General features: G+C 45.8%; 1 protein-coding gene across 1 annotated transcript in view; it reads right to left on the bottom strand.

Annotated features, from left to right (window-relative positions):
* The window catches only part of CSMD1 (CUB and Sushi multiple domains 1), a 1,699,370-nt gene that overhangs the window by 465,376 nt on the left and 1,214,885 nt on the right, over window positions 1–19,109 (bottom strand). The window contains exons 9-10 of the mRNA XM_019652695.1: window positions 14,808–14,932; window positions 4,344–4,465 (exon numbers count right to left, since the gene is read on the bottom strand). Of these exons, the coding sequence (XP_019508240.1) occupies window positions 4,344–4,465; window positions 14,808–14,932 (247 nt within the window). The remainder of the gene's footprint in view (window positions 1–4,343; window positions 4,466–14,807; window positions 14,933–19,109) is intronic.

A 19,109-nucleotide genomic window follows, 5' to 3' on the forward strand; every position in this document is an offset into this window, starting at 1 on the left:
TTTTTCCTCTAACAATAAAGCTTTTCATTCCTCCAGGAAAAAAAAATAAAAGTGAGGATGATGCATGAATTTCTAGATTCATAATTTCCCCTGAAGAATTAAGAGGCGGGGCTGCCAGCGCCGGCATCCTGTTCCCGCAGGGCACCCCCCTACCCCACTGGTACCGCGTGATCACTGAGCCCCGAGATGGCCTAGGCAAAGTGATTTAAAAGAATTGCTCCAGTTTTTCTGTGGAGAGTAGACCAAACAAGGGCAAGAACAGAAGCGCAGAAGTCGGGTGGGAGACAGCTGCGGCCACCCAGGTGCCGAGACCGGGGCGGGACCAGCAGCAGGCTTGGAGAACGGACGGCTTGCTCACGGATGCCAGAAGTGGCAATAAAGTATCGCCCCCTGAGCAACTGGAAAAGCAAGGAACTGCCATCTTCTAAGAAGATGATGGTGGGAACGGGTTTTGAGAGAAAAATCCAGAGTTTTGCTTGTGAGCCTGTGGTGTTTGTGACGCCTGCTGGATGTGGAACGGGGGAGGTCGAGTAGACAAGCAGACACACGTGTCGGAGTTCAGAGGAGAAGCCTGGCTGGAGAAAGCTCTGGAAGAGGTCAGCACATGGATGACAGTATGTCTAGCTCCAGGGCCAGGGTGACAAGAGGTGGAGAGAAGAAAGGACCAGGAGGACGCTGAGGGCTCCAGCATTGACAGGTGAGGGGGACTTAGTGGCATCAGAGAAGGGGCAGAGGGGAGCAGGTGGGCAATGGGCCAGTGTTCCCGAGAGGCACTGTCATCAGCTGTGTCAAATGCTACGGACAGGTCATGATGTCACGGGGGGCTGAGAATGGAACGTGGCATCTGACACCTGGATCCCACCGCACGCCGACCTGGAGTGTTTCTGGCTGAGTGGGAGGGACCCAAGCATGATTAGCTCAAGGGGGACCAGGGCGGGTCTTGAGATAGGAACATGGCCAACTTTCAGAAGAGTTTTTTTCTGAAGATTACAAAACAATTGCAAGAAGGCAACACCCAAAAACGGACCAGTCCAAGGTGGCCTACAACTCTAGGTAATAAAAGATAAGTCAGTATAGTTCTGTGCATTGATACCGATTTATGTTTCATCTGAAAGCAATTAAAATAGCTGACCTCCCTTCAAATATCACCTTGGTCCTCCCTTAATGTTTTTTTTCTTTTCCTCACTCATGGAAAGGTATCAGGGTAGTATAAAGTTAATTTTAAAATGTACTCTGCTGTAAAAATGGTTTTTGTCCATGGCCTTGACACAGGACAAACCCAGTAGATTTCTCAGTTGTTACTTAGACTCTGTTATGAGTGAACGGCCCCATACCAGCACACAGTGACAGACAAAATATTGTGTGGGTGCATGTATTCTCACATGTGTATATATCTATTTAGGCATTTTTATTTTAATGAGGGAGGTGATCTTTAGCATTTTCAAGGTCCCTTTTTCTCTAGAATTCTACTAAATTAAATGGTAGTTTGGTGCTGGTACTTATTCTTTTTGGTTTTTTTTCTTAAATATTTTATTGGGGAATTGGGGGAAGGGGAACAGACAAGTTGCTATTGTTTTGTTCTTCAGTCTAGCTGTATAGGACGTCGCTTCACTGGCCCAAGTTGGCACCATCATCGCGCTCTTCCCGCGCGAGACAGATTGGTCGCCGGCTTTTGGACGGCCGCTCACGGTGGCTCTTGGCAGCTCACGCCGGCTGCCAGCCACACACCATAGCTCACAGCAGCCCACTGCCACAGGGGCTGCAGCCTACACCATCGCCGGCGACTCACGGCAGCCCAGCTCCAGGTTGAGCTGTTGTTCAGCATCTTAGTTGTGGAGGGCAGTGTCACTGGCCCTCATATGTGGGATCTGAACCGGGGCCCTCTGGCGTCCAAAGCCAGCTCTTAAGCAACGCGCCACTCGGCCGGCCCGGTACTTATTCTTTATAAAGAAAAATCTGTGAAACATAAGCAGTCATTTTCATCAGAAAAAAATATTCTCGAGAATTTATAAATTAAAATGACTGCCCCTCAGTCCCGGGCTGGCCCATCCCCAAGGCCTGCTGACGGCGCTGACACCGCTGGGAACTTTCCCTTCACCACGCCCAGGTGCCTGCTCTGGTCTGACAGCTCACACTGGGGACGCGCAGGGCTTTCCTGCTCTGCCTGCCACCTGTCCTCAAGCCGTCGCTGCAGGTTCCCCTTCCCAACATGAAAGGCCATCGGAAGAGGTTTCATCCTTGCCGGTGTCTGCGACTGTCTTCTCGTGGCTGTCCCCTAGAACACCATTTTGCTCACAGCTCCTCTCCTGGGGAATGATCCGAAGGAAACTGAGACGAGGGACAGATAAGAGTTGGCCCACCACCGGGTGTGATCCCCCAGCGGTTCCCAGCGGTCCCCCAGCAGCAGTCGGCTCAGGCCTGCGGGGTGGTCTGCAGAGCCATGGGAAACGCACCTCAGAACACGCCGCCTGGCACACACTGGAGGGAGAACCATGGTCCTCCGTGGGTGGAGTGAGTCCCTGTCACTCCAGGCTCCTGCCTGTGTCACGCTGACTAAGGGGGCTCCTGACGGTGTCACTGGTTGTAGGTGGCAGAGCCGCCGGCAGAAGGTGAGGCTCTGGGAGCAGCTGAAGGGAGGTGCTGGCCCCGCGGCCGTGCAGGAGGGCAGGGAGCCAGGGCGGTGGGTCCAGCGTGTGGGGGGCGTGCAGGTGCCCAGGCAGCACGTCGGGGGCTGCGCTCTGCCCTCCCACGGCCTCCCTCTGGGACAGACTCACGGACTACCCACAGAACTACAACAAACGTTCACTGGCTCACTAACTCACTCCCTTGGTTTAACACGATTGGTTCCTTTTAGATGTATTTTCTTTTCAAAGAAAGCATCCAAGAAAAGAGGTAGCGACGCCTTCAAATTGTGAAATTAAATAAATAGGTATTTTGCAAATGCCCCACACACTTTTAACCAGTGACATCTCTGCCCCTGTAACATAAAACACCTCGTTGTATTTGGAACCCTGTGAAAACGGATGTAAGTTATTTATCATCAATTCAATTCAACACTGAATGTGTCCCCAAGACAAAGAAACTCCATTGTTTTCATACTTCCTCCCCAAAGTCCATGAGGACTTTTCCAAATTTCAATTCATATGACTGAACTTGCTGGGAACCACACAAACAGAACATACTAGTTTTTTAAAAGTGTATAAAGGCAGAACAAAATAAAAGACTTATCGCTAAACTAGAAATATGCTACATATTTTAATACAAATTTAAATAAATGTCTTCTTTTGATGAGAAAATTAATGCAAGGGCTAGGTAAACGGTTATCAAATCATGGGTAATTTGTGTTCTGTTAGTCATATGTGTGTTTGTGTTACCACTGCCAGAGCAAATAGCTTATCACAGAAACTATGCTTCACTGACTTAGGCACTTGTATCCATTTATGTCGTCTTCACAAGCACCCTTGGAATCAAATACAATCATTATATTCTATCTTTCACAGATGAGGGCTGAGGCTCAGGGAAGTGAATGCACATACAGGGCCGGGCGAACAGTGGGCCTGTCATGGAAGTTCCGTCAATAAGTCACTGAGGAGCATGTGCGGTCTGGATTAGCAGAGGTGGTGGCCCAGGACACACTGATAAGGACAACAGAGCACGGGGAGCCTGTCACAGCAGCAATGGTGGCTCCGGCAGCTCCCCTGTGTGTAATAGGAAAGCCCAGAGCAAAGCAAGTGCTGTCCGATCCCACTCGTATGTGGAACCTAAGAACAGGCTGAGCTCATAAAAACCGGGCGGAACGGCTGTTGCCAGGGGTGGAGGGTGGGTGGGTGCAGGCGGTCAGAAGGTACACACTTCCGGTTATAAGTAAGTCTGGGGATGTAATGGCAGCACGGTGACTGTAGCTAATGGCACTGCGTTATGTGTGTGCATGACAGTTGCGAAGAGAGTAGATATTAAGTGTCCTCGTGACAAGAAAAACATGTCTAACTATGTGAGGTAATGTATGCATATGAAATTTGTTGCAGTAATCATTTCACAACACATACATGTATCAAATCATTATGCTGGACACCTTAAACCAATACAATATTATACACCAATTATATCTGAGTGAAACTGGAAGACAGCACCAGTGTGAGCCCAGAACCATCAGCAGACACCGCTCTGACAATACGCACTTTATAGCTGGATCCTACACTGGCTTTCTGACAAGTGTGGGTGTACAGACACATGCAGCGTGAGCTGCTCGACGCAAACGACAGAGCGTAGGGACCCTGACACTCCCAGTGCCCGTCAGACAGGCCTGGCCTGCGCCAGCTGCCCAGGGGCCATGCGAGCCTCACCTTGTCTGGGTCCGAGCTGGTGATGACCCACACGCAGTGTGCGTTGTCCTCATACTGAACTGGGTAGTTGGGGGAGGTGATGATGCCACTGGGCCCACGCAGGTTTGATCCACACGTTCTAGCTGGAAACACAGAGAGACGGTGTCATTCCCCACAGTGGGTCGCCTGTGCGGCAAAGACACGACATGCACGCAGAAGTTCAAGTCCGCTATCCATCTGACAATTATGATAAACGATGGTTCATGCCCTCAATGTGGCAAGTGCATTTTGCTCAGCCGTCAGGACCCTCATTCAGTATCTGAAGGTTAAACTGGAAATCGGTGTTATATGCATGTACCAAGGCACTGCCATTCCCAGAATGCCCTAACCGATGCTAGCACCACGACAGTGTCACGTCAAATCAGTCCACTTCAAATGCAGTTGGGACTCAGAGAGTCTGTATACACATTTGGTTGCACTTGAGTGAAAAGCAGAGTGAAGTGGGATTCAGGAGCCCAGAGTCAAGGTCTCCAGTAGGCCCGACCTTGTGTGACCTTGAGTAAGTACGCCCCACCCTCACAGCTTCATCCTTTCCACTTTAAATGAGATGGGGGGACACATCATCTCCACAGGCGCTTTCAAACTTTATATTCTGTTCTACAATAAACGGTGCCAATTTCTTTACAGCATGGCAAATGGGAACTTCAAATATGAATAAAAATTTAAAGAAAGAAAACAGAAACGGAGACTCTAAAAGGAAAATAGGAAATACCCTAACATGCAAAGACCAAGCAAATCAGAGAAACGACAGACCCAACAAACGTGACAAAATTTGGAATACAAAAATATTTCAACTGACTTCCTCTTTAAGAAAGGAGAACTGACTCTGGGTGGTGAACACACAATGTGATATATAGATGATGTATTACGGAATTGTTCATGTGAAACCTATGTAATTTTACTAACCATTGTCACCCCAGTAAATTTTAATTAAAAAAAAGTTTACAAAAAATATAAAAAATAAAAATAAAGGCATTCCCCACCCCCCATATCAAGAGAGATGTTTTGGAAATCAAATGTCAGCCTGAACTCCAGTCTCAACATTAATAATTTAACCTGGGTCTGAGAAGAGAGCAGAAGAAATGAATTTCCCAAGTCAGGGGTGCAGGTTCACTTTCCTGAGGCATCACAGCACCCACCCTGACGTCATCCTAGCCATGACCCTTCCCATCTCGACCTGTTCTTGGCGGAGCACTGCTGCAGGTCAGGTGATGCTCCGAGAGGGTCAGCTGCCCCACTAACGGGAGCAGGGTTCCAGCCAGGGCCAGGGCTGGAGGAGTCAGGAGAAGACGAGCTATTCCTAACTGCCCCCCGGAAATACAACCCCCCTTGCCATGGATGCTGACACAACGATGTGAAGGATGCCTACTCCTAATGCTGCTTTACTTTCGTGTAATTACTGACTTACAGATCTGTCTTTTTCACAGGGTCGGGAATGCCTTGACCATGGAAACAACCTTCCTCCCCTTGCTTATCGGTTTGTCTGCAGCACCATATCTAACAGCTATAGTTTGACATATAAAAATGTGACAAGATTACTTTAGTCACCTTTTCAGTTGCTTGATACTTACTTAAAAATAATTAGCTAAAAATCAGTCTACAATGCACTGATTAACTAAATATATAACAATCAACGTTTAAAATATTGGCATTTACTTTCCAAACAGTTCTTAAATAAAGATAGATAAAAGATGGTCTGGCTTTTAAAACTCCATAGGCGCATCATTGCCCAGAAGGTCACCTGACAGAACTGCACACAGACATGCACACCTCCTACAGGCTAAGAGTTCTCTCCCTAATGAGTCTATTTGTAGGAACCTGGTCTTAGAGACGATCATGAATTTCAGATGGGAAATTTCCTAAGGCACTCTAACAGTAACGACATTAATTAGAAAACCTTAGGAGAAAAGACTTCATCAAAAAAATATGTTATAATACCTTTACGTTACATGTTCATACTTTGTTACATTTTATACTGAATAGCTGATATTAAACAATGTAGTTTTCATCAATATTTGTTGACTTAATTTTGAATTAATTTTCTCAGAGTTCCATTCTAAGTATTTCAAACTTTGAAAAAGTATATCTGAAGGATTTGTGCAGTCAGGAACTAATTTGGTACATTCCCACTGACAATCTGTACTCGTCCCATCATTTGCCCCAGCTGTCACTCTCCTGGAAAGTTCACCACACCTGACACTCCATCACAGCCTTGTGTCCCACTGTCAGCTTTGAAGCCTGACCTCTAACTTGACTTATTAAAATTGGTTTCCAGCTCTCTATGAAATCCATCTTTCCCCTTGCTTCGGGAAATATTATTTTTAATGATTATATTTTTTAGAGCGATAACTATTAGGAAAATATTTATAGGACATCAGCACATTTGCCACATTTTATGCATACATAGTACTGCATTTCACATAGAGCAAGTTAGGAATCTAATTCTCCTGCAATATTTTTCCCTTAAAGTTGTCAAATACATTCATAAAATAATTTTCTTGTTCACTTATAAGTACGTGTCTTTCTTTGTAATACTTTAATAAATGAAATTGTTTTACTCTTTTTAGTGGCATTTTTAATCAACCCATCAAAATACTCAGCTGAAATGGAGTATGTAACAATATTCAGGGCAGGAATTTTTTTTTTTTTCTGTTTTGTTCACTTGTATGACCTCAACAATTAGATCAGTTTTGGCACTTGATAGTTTCCCTCATAAATACTTGTAGTTTTTGAATAGGTGTTACAACCTTAAATCATACGATCTAACTATAAGTGTTTAATCTTAAATATCCTCCTTAGGAAACTGTTGCCAACTTTAGCTAGTACTTCATTTAGTCTTTGCCCTTCTAAATCGTTTCCATCCTAATCATCTGCTTCTTTATCATCTAATGAAAGCCCCATCATTCTACCAATTAGGATTCACCGGGGACTGCTTTCTTGTATCAAGGCTTTCCTAGTGTCCATGCATAAATCTCAGCTTCTCCACGGGCAGCTAGCTACTCACAGCTCCATCATGGCTGTGTAATCCCCGTGGACCACAATGTCTGTGAGCCACTGCCCAGAGGCACCTGGCGGGTGAGGTCCAGACTGCACATCACCTTCTCCATCTCCTGCAGGACAACCTACCACCTGGGGCTTCCTTTCCACTCTGTGTTCTGGGGCAGAAGGGGTTACATGAAACTGCAAGTTCTCTGAAATTGCCACTGGAGAGAGAAGAGTGAAGCCACAGGGCTCCCTCTGTCACGCCCAATACCGTCCTCCTGCAGCAGGTCAGGCACCCGAAGGTCAGCTTTTTCAGGTACCCTATATGTTGAAGTCCTTTAAAAATCAATATTTGGGGAAGAAAAGAGCTGGAGAAGAACACAGAACAGCCTGAGAGACGGCCAGACCAAGCGCTCCGCTGAAACGTACGCCGTGCGTGTGACGGTGCAGGGGGCCCTGGGGGTGGTCAGCTGGGGCTTCTGCCCTAAGGCCATGTCCAGTGAGAAGCTGGGGAGAAGCCCGTGTGTCAGGCAGGTGGGAAGAGTGGGGGGTGGGGGGTCCGGGCGACGCAGGCAGGCCCTTCTGAAGGAGAATGGTTGGCATCAGCTAATCTGCAAACCACATCTGGTCGCTGTGCCAGCTGTTCCTGTGCTGGAATTCAATGTGAAGTCATGTTCTGCAGGTCATAGAGGAACGCACCAAGAGCCCACTCAGGACGTGTCACACCGTGCCTGTCTTTTTCACTCATGGCGGCCATGCTGGCCCCTCCCGCCCTCCACCTAGGGCTAGGCCGTTCAGGTAATGACTGAGCAATTTCACAGTGACCGGAGACGGTGACCTTCTTCTCAAACTGTCCCTTCTGTGCTAAGCAAGTATCCAACTGGTCAACAAAAGCCTTCGTGGACAAACATAAGTCACTAGTGTGTCTGAGTGTTGACCAAGTTTCTATAGCAGTGTTTAAATATCCCCAGAACTGAAAGGTGTAAATGCACGTTTATACGCATTACAGTTGAGTAACACTTTCTACTCCCGTAACGCTTCCTCTTTTTTTAAGATCTTTTGGGAAACATACAATATCTACTATACAGTAATGTGCACTTTACAGTATAGTGCTTACCAATGTCTAATAAATGGCCTTTGGTAATAGCTGACCTAATGCACAGCAACTATCACTCATAAGACAGTGTCCTAAATGTGCATGCTGAAATTTTACTTACTATCGCTTACATGTTTTTAAAATAAAATGAGAATTCACAAAATGATCATTGAAAATATGACATATCAAGAGGAAAAGTGGAAAGGGGGAAGAAAAACTGCTTTTGAATGCCAGTACATGCTATTTCTCTATTTAATCAATGAATATTTAAGTATAAAACATGTCTGTTTCACATAATTTATCTCATCTAATATGAAGTAATAATAACTTATCTATTTATGTGAGTTCAGTTCCAGGAATCTTTACTGTTCCATAGTTGCTACTTAATTAAATGAATTGAAGACACGAGTATTTTAACTGACAAAATTTAAATTAATAGCGTATCAGAACTCACGTCAGAAGCTTTATTCAGGAAAAGCCGACTTTTACTTCAGGTACGTTGTTAGAATGACAGAGAGGTTAAGAGCTTGTCCTTATTAACCACACCTGCGTTCCAGGCCGGGCTTACGCAGTCACTAGACGTCTGGTGTTAAATCGTGTCATTCAGTGATATAATGATTACAGCTGCAGCTATGACTGCTGTAAGGACTGAAGGAACGAACGCACATGAAGCACTTAGCACACTGCCCAACGCGCCGTAGCACAGGCATTAAACACATATCCATTAAATGCTTGTCAGGAGTCGGGCAGCGCCCTCAACATTAAGGATACAGCAGAGGCAGGACACCACTAAGCTCCTTGCCTTCATCAGGCAGCTAACAAACAAACACACGAACGTCTAACGTCAGGAGATCACGAGTTTTACAGGAGGCGGAGTGGGGCTTGGAGAGCATCTGGAAAGAGCTCACTGTGGAAGACGGTGGCCGTGGATGAGGGGACCATTGATAAAAGGTGTGGGAGGGACAGCCACGTGGACATCTGGGGGAAAAGGAAAACAAAATCAAGGAAGCTAAGGCAGAAACTTTCTGGGCATGTTCCAGAAACATAATTAGCACCAAATTAACATTCGTTTTCAGGTCATTATGTCAATAGGATTTGAGAGTATAAAAATATAAAACTCTACTATTTCCAGTAACTCAATAAAAAAAAATAGAGAAAATACATTTTCCCAAGTGACTTCAAGTAAAAATTAGAAAACCTTAGGAGTCTAGAAGCAATGAGAAAAATTTTCCAAAATCACTGGAATTAAAAGTAAAAGTATATATGTTTCTTTAAATCTGAGATTATAGATATAGAATAAAATAATCAGTGTATAAAATATAATCTTAAAATTGACTTTAGGCCTTTAATCTGGTAGAATGAAGAGTCAGCTTTCGGGTATCAAAGGTCATTTCTGCATGGACCGAAAACATGGGTAGAAAAAGGAAGCTACACAAGTCTTGGAAAATGACAAGTTAATAACTAAAGGATGTTTCTTAGCTAACCTAACCTGGAACCCCAGGGTAATAATAACTTTATTCTGTGACCCACGGTGGCTCTCACTGGCTTCCATGTAAGCACAGTTACAACTGCAAATAACATTCCACTTTTCTTCTGTGCCCTTTCAACTCAGCGAGCAGCAACTAAAACCGTGAATTCTGCACATCAAAGTGTATTAACATTGAGGGAAGATATATCCTAACGATTAATGGAATGAAGTGACAGCTGGAATATTTTACTTAAAATAAATAAACAAAATCTAGATCCTCTTTTTTGTTTGCTTTTAAAAATCTACTACCAGTTAAAGATGCTTAAACCGTTAAACAGCTCACAATATTTTACCCTGTGAAAATCATAATAGTTGTTTCCATATCCCTAAATGAAGTAGGCATAATTTTAAATAAACTCACTTGTAGAATTTCTGAGCTGTGACAGCCATCCAAGTGTCTGGTAGCAGGAAGAACAGGTGACCCTCCCCTGTCCGTGAGCTAATTAGCTAAATTGGGCACTGGCTGCGGACCCCAGTGCCTGATGGGAGTGCTCTCAGAGTCCCAGGCATTTATCAGCGGCTCCCATCGGATGTTCCTCTGTAGAGAAGGCACCATAATTACTGAAGAGTTAGGGACCCTTCGTGAAGATGGGAACCTTGAGAGTCAGCCCCTCCTAATTCCCTGAACTGAAATCTCATAATGTGCGCGCTGCCTGAGCAGAGGCATTGTACTGTATTTGACAGATGGCTGAATTCAGACTATGTGACTGAGATGATCAATATAAGGGCTCCTTTAAAGGTGCCAAGTGAATCGGGAAAACCCAGCCATCATGTTCTCTTCTTACAGCCTATTTATTATGGGAACATCGCAGAGCAGAAGTGAACCTGGGAAACTGCACCTGGCCGCTGGAACCTACTGATAAAAAAGGAACTGTTCCCAGAGTCTGTTTTGTGTAGCGCTGGACATACTGTTAAGTCTGTTATCCACTTCCCCCTACGTTAAAGCTACCTTCTTATAGAAATAGTTATAAAAGCTCTACTTAGAAACATTGTTAGCTCTTCTGCAATGAACGAATCCGTCATTAAAGCCAGCAGAGACACGATGTAAAGGAGGGGACGACGACAGTCTCAGTGTTACTAAGTGCTGCCAGCTTGAAAAAACTGCGGATTTTAGTTATAGAAAGTACGTTCTCCAGCGAAGGGTGCCAGCCAGGACACAGGTCGTGAGGCCCTGAGCTCATTTCTTCCTCACACCTCCAACGGGATTTGCTGCTTCCCGCCTTGGGAAGAAAACCAGGACCATGGACTGGGCTCAATATCTCGAGTTGTGCTGCCCAAGGCAGGCCCCATCACAGATGACCACTGGGCATTTCAGACGTGGCTGGTCTGAGCAGAGATGTGCTGAGTGTGAAATGGACACTGGATTTCCAAGACTTGGGAGAGGGAGGTGGAGGGAGGCGGAGGGAATGTAAAACACTTCATAATCTTTACACTGACTCTATGTTAAAATGATAATATATTCTGAATATAAGCGCAGATGAATGTTACTGAAATTAACTGCCCCTGTTTCTTTTACTTCTGTAATGTGGCTTGCATTTCCCTTCTGGTGGAGAGCACGGACTTAGAGCCCCTCCAGCCCCCCCAGACCCCGCCCGGGAGCAGCCACAGGTGCATGGGTGCACTTGCCATCCCTCCGTGCAAGCAGTGGATCGGGTCATGGTACAGGTCGTTACTGGATGTGACACAGAACTCTGTCCTACAGACTGGGAGGAGGAGGCAGCCGTCCTGTGAGACACGTGGCCCAGAGCACAGGGCGGAGACAGGCAGGGGGGTGTGGAAGTGGAGGGCAGGCTTCTCACTGCGCCGTGATCCTCAGAATGAGCGTTTCCCCGTGCACAGCGTGGGCTATTTGTGTGCATACAGCACTTTCTTTTCACCCATACTGCTCACAACTAAAATCCTTCACTGATACACAAATGCCAAGGGATGTGAGAGAGGGCTGGGTGATTGCCTAATCTGTTTGTCCTCCTGCACATGAAAAGCTGCAGATGACATAGGAACCAAAAAAAAAAAAAATTGTGACATTTACTCAATGATTTATTCCATCTTTCCTTCTTACGGAAGTATATCCCCGTGGCAGAGATTGCCACTTTCCCTTAGTATCTAGTCTCCTTTTCTTCCACAGAAATATAATTGTTGTAAACTTGACTGCCGAGAACAAAAATATTCCTACATCTCATGACAAGGTAAAGTTATCTGACTGGAATTTGTCCAATGGGGTTGCACAGACATACATACACTCCTTAAGGTTCAGCTTCTATGTCTCCCCACTTCTTCTAACCTCCCCCATCCTAGCGCCTGGGGTGTGGGCTGCACCTCGGACCACGGAGGGCAGACTGACCACAGCGTGACACGGAGAGTGGAGGAAATTTTCTTCCCTGACACACATATTCCCGCCAGTCCTGTACTAACTCTTAACTATTGTATGAGAGACAGATCTATTCCCATTTGGTTTAAGCTTCTCTTGGGTTTGGATTTTTGTCACCTGATTTTTATTACCTAATTCTAAACAGTATACCTCAAATTCTTCTATTAAGGAGATTTGGGGACTTTTTATTTATTTAATTTATTTTTTTTGTCTAATGCTTCACTACTACAAATATACTGAAATATATAGTCTTTAAAACTGTAGGCTTTTAAAATACTGTCTGTTATGGTTCCCCAGACACACTCTGCTCTGGTGAAGCATATAGATTTGCTATGTGCGTCCTCCCTGAAAACACTTTAAGAGTTATGTCCAGCTGTTACCGCTCATTATTTCAGAAAGTTAAAAGTCATACATTGAACAAGAACGAAGGGATTACTCCATGAAAATGAAGGTGTCTCTAGGCTGAGCAAAACCAGTGCCACGCCAGCCGGGTGGGGCAGGAGGTGACTAAGCTGAGCGCCCCTGCTTGTGGGTAAGACGCGGGAGGCGGGGTGAGCCCTTCGTGAGACAGCTGACCTCACCGCCTCAGGAGAGACGCATGTCCTGGGAGACCAGTTCTCTTCTCACGTGTGATCCAGTAGGACCCAGGGGTCCACAGGAGCAGGAAGCCGAAAGGGGCCCTTTCTAACTGCATCCAGGGATGTGGGATGCGGGCACGTGGCTGGGGGGCTGTAGGACCCAGGGTTCCACAGGAACAGGAAGCCGAAAGGGGCCCTTTCTAACTGCATCCAGGGATGTGGGATGCGGGCACGTGGCCGGGGGGCTGGCCTGGGCGGAGCTCTGGGGGCTGAGACAGCACCCCAGGCCTTCACACTGAGGCGGCTGTCCCGTGGGGCTGAAACACTGACTCGGTGATGGGGGCGTTTTTTGTTTGTTTTTGTTTTTGTTTTTTGAGCATAACATGAGTCAGGTCAAAAACAGTAAACGCCATGGATGAATAAATAACACAAGAACCAAACAGTGCACTGGCCACATATTTTCTCCATGTTACTCTAACAATTTAAAACACATGCATATTTCCTAGTTTTGTCTCATTTGGATTTTAAAATGATGATATATGTTTCTGGTACAGAAGAGCAAGACAACCATTAAAGCATAAAGTCATGTGGTTTTTCTTAGGAAAACAACTACCTGTGACTTAGTCCTCATCTACACCTGGGAGCATCACAGGTGACCACCACTCGGTGGGAACATGATTTGGGCTACAGTTCCTTTGAAAACCTCATAATGTCACTTTCTAGTAATACTCAACATGCAAAGTAGTGTAGTGACAGAAAGCAGCAGGAACGGTCCTGCCACTTCCCTGACTGGAGACTGCAGCTTCTCCGCGAAGGGTCTTTGTTTCACAGAAAACAGCCCCCTGCAGCCAGACGCCCGCCCTCTCTGCCTTGGACACACCTGGGCGCCGCTGGCTGTGTGTTCCACACGTGAAAAGCCGCAGGTGGTCACAGAAGGGGTGCGACACAGTGAATCCTACAGCACAGTATTCTTACCTCAGACAAAGCTAGCAACGTCTTTGGTAACTACTTCATTTTGCAAGACGTAGCTGACACTGTTTACAAGGGAAATGTATAAATCCATTCACCTGAGAAAGATGCTACGGAACGGTAAGATATTCCTGTACGTACACGAAACTTCCCTTATTCCTAGATCAACCTAGTGCTACTCTTTTCTTCCTTCAAAACTACCAATTTGCATAGATTAGTTTTTGGCTAAAGTACAAAACAAAACGAAACAAACACAACCCACCCCCATTATTTTCCTTTGATTTTATTAATTTTTCCATATTAAAACTGCCAACAGGTTCCTGCTGGGTTCACCATGGCCTCTGTAACCTGGTGAGGCTGTGACATCCTTCACAGAAGTGACAACTCAGTGCTTTGAAGAAGGTGACAGTGCAGTGTTTTGTCCCGCTAGCTGTGTCAGAGGTTAGTGTAAGATAACGTACTAACGAAGCATTGACTTGGGGGTCATCCTATGAAACTCCCTTTGTCACTGACATCAAAAGAATTAACTTCACTACCACTGAAAGGTGATAATTTTTAGATCAGCAGGGATCTGGTTATGTAACATATTTTCACACATATGCAAACTGTGTATATAAATAAAGATGATTGCCTGGGTGTGTGGAGTGTGTGAGTTTGAATGATTAGATCTGCTCGTACCTTTCCTAAAATTTAAAACCACAAATGTCCTTGGAAATGTCTGCCTCCCAGCAAATTTCAAGGCACTCTTTCTCTTTTGTCCACCATCGATATGAAAACACACGCTATCACCCAGTTCTGCTCCATCTGCACATAACACTTTGTGCTTAAACGTCATGTGTCTTCAGAAAACACGGTGACCTGCTGACAGACAGCACCTGGCCCTGGCCCATCGCGCCCTCCTCACCTCGGCAAATCGGCCGATGGTCACTCCACGCGGCCAGTGTCTCGGTGACCCTCTGACAGGTGATGCTTTTGGAACCCTGGAGCACGTAACTGTCCTCACAGGAGAACTGGACATTTGCACCAACCCTGAGAAATGAGAAAACAAGAAACAACTCTGTTATTCCTAGAAGACTTCTTTAAAAACTATGCCAGTGCTGCTACTGTGTTAAGCGTCAAACAGTATTACACATGGAGCAAGCCACAGGCATGTCCACAGAGGGAACTTGTCATGTGTCCCAGGGCACAGTCACAAGACCCGGGTTCAAACATCTGTGCCAACTTCACAGCTAAAGAAATATGGAAACCATAACAAGTCTGCCCTAAAACAGAGCTAATACCAAAGGGGGCCTGTGTGCGGTGGCTTGAGTGGGAAGATGTCACTCCATGTGAATAAATATCGTACAGGAACAAGAACTGAAAAAGCCCAGGTTAAGAAAATGTCTCAGGACAAGAACGACATGAGCCACAGGAGTCCACTTCCATGGGGTATCTGAAGTATTAACGGTCCAGTTCATAACCACAATGGCGGGAATGGTGGTACCTCAGGGCTGGGGGAGGGGAAGCCAAGGGTGACTAACCGACAGGCACAAGGTTTAAGCTACTAATAAGATGGATCGTTCTAGAGAGCTGCTGTCCATCATTGTGCCTATTACTGTCAACAATGCTGAACACTTAAAATCTAGTAAGAGGGTAAATCTCATGTTAAGTGTGCTTGTCATAAAATTTAGAAGAAAACACTTGCTCCAATGAAAAAGAGAAGAAAAAGATAATTTCTCAGTAAAGAATCTATAGTACTATCATGAACATTAATTAGAAGGCCAGTGAAAATGTATTTCATAAATACATCTTACGGGGAAAGAATCATTCGTTGTAGAAAACAGTAATCCATCCACCTAGAGTTAGAAGAAAACCTGCTTTGGCTCCAGAGCTGCCTCTGAAAACACGCAGCGCTAGGTTGCGAGCCTCAGGCCGTGCGGCTGCAGAACCAAGTTCGTCAGGTGCACAAGCCACAGCCAGAGGCACCCGTCGGGCTCCGGCACACACCAGCCTGCTCCAGGCCTGGGCGCTGAGCACAGCGCCATCACCGTGTGACAAGCCTGTCGCCACGGCAGGAAACTCTACTTGTGTCTCCGATTTCACAAACCCTGAGGTTGGAGTTGATGGAAATGAGAGCAAAAGAGAGCCTTCTGGGGCAAAGACGCCGAGTCTCCCATGTCACAGATAAAATTAATAGCAGAGAAAAGAGGGGAACATAAAGAAACGCTTTCCTTTCCCGCTCATTGGGAAAGTCTCATCTGCAATATCCGAGGGAATCTTAGCCCAGTCACGAGACACAAACGTTTCCCATGACCTGGGGATGGTCACGGGTGTCTGTAAAAGCCATTGAATCAGGGTGAAACCAATTTTTAAAATTCTGGATTAAACCAAATCAAGCATCTTTCTTTTCTAAAGGGGGCTCTCAGCTTATTAAAATTTAAGGTACAAAAATTTCTTTTATCTACTCAAGAGAATGTAAAAATATGCAGTTTTCCAAATGTATCTGTCTGGGAAGACCTTCACCGACCGTCCAGGGCAAATACAATCTATGGAAATAATCTTGAAGAACACTTCACTACAGATATATAATATGGACTGTTTTTGAAAGTGAAAAGTGTAAAAACCAACACGTAGACACAATTTAATTGTCAGTCATTTAAGAGAGCTATACATTTTAGACACATCCCTCTATAATTCCTGCTCCTGTGTCTGTGTTTGAACCTCTGGAACCACATTAAATAAATGGAATAAGTATAAGGACTGTGTTTTGAAAACAACTATTGTTTGTCTTTCTTCTAGGCCCCAACTTTCTGGCCTTTCAGTTTACTTCAATTTCAGTTTTTACATTTTTCATCATTTTTTCCAAAAAAATTTTATTGAACATCTATTGTGTGTCACACTCTATTCTTGGTACCAAAGATGTACAAATTAATAAGACAAAGGCCCACATCATGGCAATAACAACCTACTTAAAGGGAGGAAAAAATACACAGTAAACAAATCAAACAAGAAGAAAAAAGTGTGTCACAGCACTAGGCAGAAATAAACAAATGATATGATTAATAATGGGTTAGGGAGAGTTGGAACTGGAGAGAACGTCACCACTTTTTACGACCCTCTTAAACTGGGCGCCCATATAAATTCCAGGTGTCGTCAAACATACAGAAGTGCAGCGGGGCCCCCGTGTCCATCCTGCAGGCCCACATGCCACTTGCAGCAGCCCAGCGCGCACGAGGCCGCGAGGGGTAACCATGGTACCAACAGAACCTCTGTCTCTCATCCTTGCTTCCCGTGCAGTCCATCACGTTCCCTTGCACAGTCTTAGTAAAGTGTGATCGAGGACCCTGATGATATCACCGCTCTTGACCACTTTATCGTGTTTCTGGCAATAACGCATTGAACACTGCAAAGCAGGCCACGGTCGTCCTGTGGAGGCCATGGTGCCTGATAACGGAACCTTGGTCGACGACATCAGGAGAAATTGGCACAAACTATTCTTAGAGTAGTGACATCATCACAGCACTTTTGTTTCTATAGTCCAACAACTGTTGCACTTCTGGTCTTATGACTCTATCATCTCATTTGTTAAAAAAGCCTTTTCAAATCCTGCTGGTGAAAACCTCTTAGTTTGACTGCAGCCTTCAAAGCAATTTTGGAACTCTTTGTCTGGAATGGCCATCAGAGCTGTCGTCATGTTACCCTTGATGTCCTGAGTGTCATTAAAATGTCTTCCTTTCAATATTTCCTTTATCTTCGGGTAAAGAAAGAAGTCATTGGGGGCCAGATCAGGTGAGTAGGGAGGGTGTTCCAATACAGTTATTTGTTTACTGGCTAAAAACTCCCTCCAGACAGTGCCGTGTGAGATGGTGCATTGTCGTGATGCAAGAGCCATGAATTATTGGCGACAAGTTCAGGTCGTTTTCATTTAACTTTTTCAAGCAGCCTTTTCAGCACTTCCAAATAGTAAACTTGGTTAACTGTTAGTCCAGTTGGTACAAATTCATAATGAGTAATCCCTCTGATATCAAAAAGGATAGAAACAGCATTGCAACAAGTTCAGGGACTTAATTGTCAGAACTTGTATGTATATACATGTGTGTGCGTGTGTGCGTGTGTGTGTGCGTGTGTGTGTGTGTGTGTGTGTGTGTGTGTGAGTAGGTGTGTGAGCATGTGTACAAGAAGGGATACACACACCTGTTATTTTTCTCCCAATTTTACTTACACCCTGAGGACCTTGGTCCCCACACAGCACAAGTTAAAACTACAGGCTTCTAAATTCCTAAGTGTGGTCCAGGTGCGGGTCCTGAAACATGTTTGTAGAGATGTGAGTGTGCATTTCCCCCACGCCTCACTCCCCACTGTAAAGAATAAAAACAAAACAAGACCCAAGTCCACGTGGGGCAGGACACCCCGGAGAGCTGGCAGAGATGGGAGTGGAGGTGCTGTGCCAGCTGCAGGAATGCAGCCCCAGTTTCCCGCCCCCTCTGTCAAAGTGGCAGCCAGGTGAGGCGGTGGGACAGACAAGTCTCAAGTGCCGTGTGGGCATCAGAGCTAATGCAGACCTGCTGTCACTCCCCAGGGTGACCTCACAGAGACGGCTTTGTCTTAGGGTGCAGCCTCTCTGGAGAAGAAATGGCAGCACAATCGCCTAAGGCTGAGAAGGCCCAGCCCCTGCGGCCTGGAGGGACACGGCAGGTCATCCCCACAGGCCCACGGCCTTGGTGACCGACATGAATAAGCCACACACCTGGTGACAGCGAGAGGGTGTGTGCCCGCCAGGGGCTCGGGCAAGGTCAGGGTGGGTCGCAGCACACAGGTGAGGTGGAGCGATCTGATGCTCCCAGCACCACCGATGGCCTGTCCTTAACACTGGCATTTAGCACCATCAACAGGGGGACGTGTGGGGCTCACACTGGCTGTAAACCCACAGGACACAGCGATCGCTGGTTGTAACGACTTTTAAGCGCGAAGAACTAACATGTTCTGACTCTGACAAAATGGAGAGCTTAAAGCAAACTTGACCACAGTCCCAGGACAAATAAAGCCCACCGTGCGCGCCTGAGTTCACAGGCCTCGCAGGCACGTCTCAGCTGGCTGTGCAGATCTCCTCACTGCGCCTTTAGACTCGGGTCTCTCCCCTGCCTTCGCATCTCCACTTCCAGCCGTCTCTCTCTCCCTCTTTCATTCTTCTCTCTCCTGTCTTCCTCCTTCTTACTTTCTTAATCAT

The sequence above is a fragment of the Hipposideros armiger genome, unplaced genomic scaffold (genome assembly GCF_001890085.2).
Source record: "Hipposideros armiger isolate ML-2016 unplaced genomic scaffold, ASM189008v1 scaffold_185, whole genome shotgun sequence".
NCBI classification, from domain to species: Eukaryota; Metazoa; Chordata; class Mammalia; order Chiroptera; family Hipposideridae; genus Hipposideros; species Hipposideros armiger.